At 29.3% G+C, this 6974-nt stretch overlaps 1 protein-coding gene across 1 annotated transcript; it reads left to right on the top strand.

Annotated features, from left to right (window-relative positions):
- The first annotated feature begins 2432 nt into the window (after positions 1–2432).
- LOC131595074 (plant intracellular Ras-group-related LRR protein 6-like) lies at positions 2433–5487 on the top strand. The gene is made up of 3 exons (XM_058867317.1): positions 2433–2747; positions 2922–3091; positions 4573–5487. Exons 1-3 carry the CDS (start codon positions 2535–2537, stop codon positions 5237–5239), a joined length of 1050 nt encoding a protein of 349 aa, XP_058723300.1. The 5' UTR covers positions 2433–2534; the 3' UTR covers positions 5240–5487.
- The last annotated feature ends 1487 nt before the right edge of the window (positions 5488–6974 follow it).

The raw sequence follows: 6974 nt of genomic DNA, 5'->3' as shown, positions 1-6974 counted from the left end.
CATTATTTTCTTTCATTTTATTTAAATTAAAGATTAAAATTAATATTTGTATGTATAATATATTTACATACTAGAGATTCACTTAAATTTTAATTCTATTCACTTCACACAGTACTATTTACATTTACTACTATATTTTTTATCAAATTAATTTTATATGAAATAAAAAGTTTTTTTTAATTTTTTAAAAATACTCATTGTTTTTTTAATTTTATTAAAATTAAATTCTATTCTATTCAATTAAAATAAAGTATCAAATAATTTATTTGTAAATAAAGTAATAGATAGTTTTCAAAATGTGCATAAAAAATTGTTGAAAAAATTTAATTATAAATAATAACTACAAAATATTTTAATTTAAAAAAAGATGTTAATAATTATTACTATATCTTAATAGTAATGATATATATTTAATAATATCTTTTAATTAATACAATTAATTATACTATTAATTATATTGATTCTCCTTTATTTTATTTTTTTTATAATTATTGAATTTTTTCGGAAATGCATATCCGAAACATTCCAAGATCAAAAATTAGAATATTTCGGATATGTATCTCCGAAGACACCCCCTCTCTGATTTCGGAAATGTATCTCCGAAAACACCTTTTTTGTGTTTTCGAAGATACATCTCCGAAAACACCTTTTTTGGTGTTTTCGGTAGTGCACTTCCAAAATCAATTTTTTTTTCAGAAAAAAGTAATTTCGGAGATGCATTTCTGAAATATAGGAACATTCTGGAAATTTCGCCGCAAGTGACCAAAAAGGTTAGGGGGTCAATAAAAAAATTCTTATATTCTATTAATAGTTTTAATCTTTCGTTAGGGTGAGAGAGCATGCTTTAGAATAGGAAAAGTAATTTCCAAATAATATTAAAGGGTAAATCTCACGTACCATTGAAACTCATATTGCAATTAATTTATCTATTGATATCGAATGATAATTTTATATAAATATGATACAAATTATAAACATATGAATTAGAAATGAATCATGATAATATTTAAAATGACACCAAATAAATATAATGATATATAGCATAGTTTATACAAAACCCAACCGTCATTTCATTAGTTTGGTCTTTTTTTTTTTCACCATAAACCAGTTTGGTGTTTATCTTCTTTTCTTTATAAGAAAAAGAGGTGTTTATCATGAATAAGCAATTACGCAGTCATTGACTTTTTAATACTTTTGTTTTATTTAGAAAAATAGTTTTTTGACTTTCATAAAATAATAACCAAAAACATAGTAGGTGGATAAAATCAAAATGAGAGTAACGTGGCTTAGCACACAAACCCTTACTCTACGGTTGTACTTTTATTGTACTTCACTTTCTTTTTCTTTCTTTTTATAAACCTTTGCTTTCTAGAGAAATAAAAGTAGGATTGTTTGAAGTTTAATTGATAAAGTTTAGTCAAAATAATTCTCCTTTAAAATTTTAAATCGATTTCTTTTAAATAATTTATATAGGTTAAGAAAATATATATATATATATATATATATATATATATATATATATATATATATATATATATATATATATATATATATATATATATAACTATTAAACAATTTATATAGGTTGATAAATACATATAAATATTTCATAAAATTTATATAGAAATTAAAGATAAAAAGATAATAAATTGTGTTTCTTATGTGAAAACTATTTTTTTTTTTAAAATTATATTTACTAAACTAATAGATATAATATTTGTATGTATAAGTTTTTACACTCTCTAAAAGATTCAAATAAATAGTATAAAAATATGTTAATTGTTAAATATGTTTTTTTTTCATGTTTAACCACTTTATTTAAATCAATTTTGAAAGTTGTCTGAATCCTCCAATAAAATTTGTAGTCACCAATCTCATTAGTTAAAAAACTTTGTCAAGTTCACACATACTTTTTTTCCTTCTACTCACTTGTATATAGAGGGTGACAAAAGGGAACCGACTCATCTAGCATGTCTGTTTTTCTCATTTTTTTTTTTAGCCTGCCAAAGTTTTAAGCTTGCACTTTTTAGTGTGTCCATCCCGTTTTTTTCGGGCATACAATTTTTCATTCAATTTAAAAAAAATTTAGACTTAAAATGATCAATACCTACATATCTGCTCCGCTCCACCTTTATTTTTTTGGCGGGACAAAATAAGATTTTAAATCAGGATCTTCAAATATATCGACCTCACTTAATTTATTTTTTTACGATTTTTTACAGAACTGATCTAAACAGGAAAGACATTCCCGTTTGTCTGCTCGTACATCATAATAATATAAATAAAATTTATTAATGAGTCAAACTCGATCATGTTTTTTTCCTTAATCTTTATTATGAATTTTTTTTTGGTAAAATTATTCATTTATTATAGAATCCTTAATGCTCATCCGTACATCCTTACACACAACATTTATATATTGTTTACTTTTAGTTCTTTTCCCACTTGCAACTTGCCTCCTCCTCCTCCTTCTTTATATATTTCCAATACTCTCTCCTAACAATTTCACATTATCTAACTATCTATCTCCTTCCATGTTTGAACAACAACACTTTCAACTTCACGGTCACCATAACCAGCTTACGGTGAAGATGAATAATACAGTGAAAAGAAGAGAAATGAAAAATCCTAAAGAAGAGAAGCTTCAAGTTATGGACTTGAGTGGCATGTCCTTGGATTCACTTCCAAAATCTTCACTTCATTTAGCCCTCGTTTCTAAGCTTGACCTATCTAATAACAATCTAAAGGTATGTCTCCATAATCACACCTTCATACCTTCATACATACATGTTTTGGATGTCGCAGATTTGAAACCGCTTCTGAAGTTAATATATATTTATTCAAAAAATATATACTATGCATTAATTCTAATAAATTTTTGTGAATATGTAATTGAAACTTTTATTATTTAATGGTGACAGAATATTCCGGAGTCGTTAACTGCGAGATTATTGAACTTAGAGATGTTAGACGTGCACTCCAACCAGCTCAAATCTCTCCCAAATTCCATTGGTTGTCTCTCCAAGCTCCAAGTTTTGAATGTCTCTGCCAACTTCATTGAATCTCTTCCTGCAACCATTGAGAATTGCAGGTTTATTTTAATAATTTATCTTTTTTCTTTGAAGAAGTTAATTTACCTTTCTATTATTATATACATATTTCATATGTGCATGTATATAGGTATTATTACTTTCTTTCCACATATATATTTTATTTGACTTCAAATTTTAAGGTGTTGACATTTATTAGAAGAACATCACGTTAAGTATTGTGCCTTGCATGTCACACTGCAAAGAAAAATTTATTTGACTTGATAATCTCTGATTATATATTGAAAATTTAATTGTTTAGTAATAAATCTTAATTAGTTTGAAGAAAAAATTACAACTCCTTTTGTTAGGATTTATTTATAAAAAAATATTTTTGTAAAGAATAATTATTTTAAAAAGTTTTTGCTTGTTTTTTAACATGATTTTTAAAAACATATTAAATTTATTTAAGTTTCTACAAAATCACAAACTTTTGAGTTTTTTTGAAAACTTAAATTTAATAAAGACTAGGTTTAGAAGTTTGTTATTTAATAAAAATTATAAAATTTATTTATTTATTTTTACAAAAACTATAAAAAAAATATGGTTAACCCTTAAAAAATGTTACTGTTTCAAATGAGAAATATTTGTAAAATAGCTATTTTAAAATTAACTTTTTTATAATTGAGATATAAAAATGGGTAGGTAGAATATCACAACTATTATGAGTTAATTCACCAAATAAATATAAGTGGGTTGATAAAAAATTTCTTATAACAATGTAAATAAAGTTATATTTAGATACTATTAATAAATGTTAGTGAATCCTACATAGAAAAAATTTAAACTGGAAAACGGGTATGTTTAAATAAGTGGGATGAGATGAATTATGTCGAGGGTGTATGTCTAAAACTTTGTTTCACCCAAAAAAATTGAGTGTAGGGTGCGGCGAACTCTCTCATTACACCTTTTAAATTTAAAAATCACAAATTTTCATATTAATATCTGTGTGGGCAAAAAAACAAGACGGACTAGGACAGACATATTGCAGGATACTGATTTATCTCCTCCAAATAATTACAGACAAAATAGACATTATCCAGCGAGCCCGTTTTGGAAAATGACTTGGGAGTTTATGAATGCAACAAGTTATCTACTCATGTAAATAAACATTATATTTATAATTGAGATGTAAACAGCTGAAAAATAAACAAGAAATATACGGCTGCCCAATATTTTAATAAATATCCGATCTTTTTTTGTTACCATATCTAATCAATTTACTTTCACATCATCATATGAAGTCACGCAAATCAAACAATAACGTAACTGATGCAAATTGATATTTTATCACAATAATCTATTCAATACTTTCGGTTGATTTAACAATCAGATAACTAACGGTAAAAAAACAAATATCTAAAAATCAATACTATAAGTTTGAGGTCATATATGTGTATATATCAATGTTGGCGTTGATTGTAATTTGTACATGGTTCTTTTTTCTAACGTGCATGCGTATGTGTGAATTTTGACCAACCAGAGCTTTGGAAGAATTGAATGTGAACTTCAACGAGTTGAGCATGCTGCCAGACACAATAGGCTTCGAGCTCATAAAACTCAAGAAACTTTCTGTCAACTCCAACAAACTGGTATTTCTTCCTAGCTCCACCTCTCACCTTACGGCTCTTAAGGTTCTCGACGCGCGTTTGAACTGCCTCAGGAGTCTCCCCGACAACCTCGAGAATCTCATCAATCTTGAAACCCTAAATGTGAGTCAGAACTTTCAATACTTGGAGTCCCTGCCATATTCCATAGGGCTCCTCTTGTCATTGGTTGAATTGGACATTAGCTACAACAGTATCAAAACATTGCCTGACTCCATTGGGTGCCTCCAGAAGCTTCAAAAGCTAAGCGTTGAGGGAAACCCGCTTAGTTCGCCTCCACCTGAGGTGGTGGAGCAAGGATTGCATGTGGTGAAGGAGTATATGTGCCACAAAATGAACTCGGGCAATAAAGTTTCAACCAAGAAGAGATGGTGGATGGTGAAATGTGGAACCTTCAATGGGCACAATAGAAGTGGGAAACACACAGATCACAGAGGTTTTAGCATGCTTCAATATCAGCCAATGAATGGTCTTGCAACACCAGGCTTCATGGGAAAGTTGTCACCTCTTCGCCTATTCTCACCCCGCCGTTCTTTCAATTAAGACGACACTGTAAAATATTTTGTAAAATCTATGTATAAATTCTTTACAGGTTAAAATAGTTTTAATAGCATGGTTGTTTTTGAATTCCAACAATCAGGACATGGCTATTGTAAATGAGAAGAATAAGTGTTGGTTAGGTTGTAAGCAGAATATTGTACGTGTATCATGGATTTGAAAATTGTGGGTTTGTAAAAATTCTTAAACCTGTTCATGTTAAGCTTCTTCTAATGTAAATTAATATCTTATTACGAGTCCTTTTTACAGTTGTAACTTCATTGCAATTTGGCGAACAACAATCATTACAAAATGGCTAAACTCTGTTGGAATTTTATGGAGACTGAGGAAATGAGTTAATGGATTAACAACCAAATGATAAGTGAAAGCAAGCACACCACCAGAAAGAAAAACCAATCTCATTAAATCATATATCCTTTCATACAAGCATCTAGTATTTCGACTAAATTAGCACAAACACTAAGCACAGTGCATGCAGCTCAAACGCAAGAAAGAGTAAAAAAAATGGATATACTTCCGCCCCAAGGAGAAAATCTATCATTAGAGCTTAAAAATTAATGCAACCATGTTTCTGGAATTTTGTTCCTTCATTATCATATGTCAAGCATTAAAGAGCAAAAGTATATAAGAGATAACAGAGTAGTTTGGTATACAAGTATAAGAAAAAATCAATATCTTGAAAATTCACAAGAGCACAAAAGGGAAGATTCAATCTTAAAGACAATAGAGACAAGAATAAAGGAAATAGGAGGAAATCAAGTGACAACCCCAAATTCTAATGTAGGCAATGAAAAGAGAATGGAGGAAGAGATAGAATTAGTTGGGGTAAGAGGGAAGGGGGGTAATAGAAGAAGATACAAAGGAAATAGGTAACTTGAGTAACAATGGAAGAAAACCAGACCTCTTAAATTGCCTGTGATACTTTATTTTCTCTGGTCTTTGAGATTTCCAAATGTTAACATGCTTGTTATATAGATCTCTGCTACTGATATTTAACCATGTCAGTGTAACTAAAGTTTAGTAAATATACGAAGTACAAACATATCACATTTGATTCCAGTTCTATCGCCCACGCACTTTAAACACCCAACCTAATCTAGAGTCTAGAGGAAAAAAAATCTTTCAATTTTTTTGGGGTTAAAATTTATAACGGAAGACTAAGACCTGGTGTGAGGTGGAGAAATGCTGCCATATGACTAAGAGATCATGGATTCAAATTGTGCAGTTAGTCTTTTGCAAAAGCAAAGGGGAAAAAAAGCAACAAAATCAACAAAGAGCCTAACCCTTTCCTAGACCCATTATTGCAGGAGGTTTAAGGCACTAAAATGCCATTTTTTTCACAAAACCAACATCTACAAAAATAAAAATAGAAAATGTCAGCAAAACACAAGAAATGTAACCATTTAAAGAAAACATAGTGAAAAAATTCCTAGTGTTAATGGCGTTAAAATCCTTGAAGCTATCAGCCTGGACCGGTGTCCACCTCAAAAAGAGTTAAAACACAAGTTCACTTGACAAACCTGAGACTGAATGTGGATTTGGAGCTGCAATGTGACATCTAAGATGATGGGTTTTTCTTATAGAGAAAGGAACTGCTACATTTAAGTCAAAATACTAAGGTATAATAAACCAGAGGCAAAGCAGCCTCAATGTGGTTCAGACTCTTCCTGAGATCAAGTTGTCTCCAAGAGACTTGGTGCAAATGCAACTCAAACCTAGG

Source organism: Vicia villosa, linkage group LG4, assembly GCF_029867415.1.
Source record: "Vicia villosa cultivar HV-30 ecotype Madison, WI linkage group LG4, Vvil1.0, whole genome shotgun sequence".
In the NCBI taxonomy this organism is placed as follows: domain Eukaryota; kingdom Viridiplantae; phylum Streptophyta; class Magnoliopsida; order Fabales; family Fabaceae; genus Vicia; species Vicia villosa.
The sequence above is the reverse complement of the archived record's forward strand: the minus strand, read 5'-3'. Positions and strand labels throughout refer to the sequence as shown.

Bases quoted from the DNA above. Each gene is read 5' to 3' on its own strand.
- LOC131595074 (XM_058867317.1), top strand. From the start codon at position 2,535: ATGTTTGAACAACAACACTTTCAACTTCACGGTCACCATAACCAGCTT. The intron at 2,748-2,921 runs GTATGTCTCCAT...TAATGGTGACAG, and splicing joins TATCTAATAACAATCTAAAG to AATATTCCGGAGTCGTTAAC. The intron at 3,092-4,572 runs GTTTATTTTAAT...TTGACCAACCAG, and splicing joins GCAACCATTGAGAATTGCAG to AGCTTTGGAAGAATTGAATG.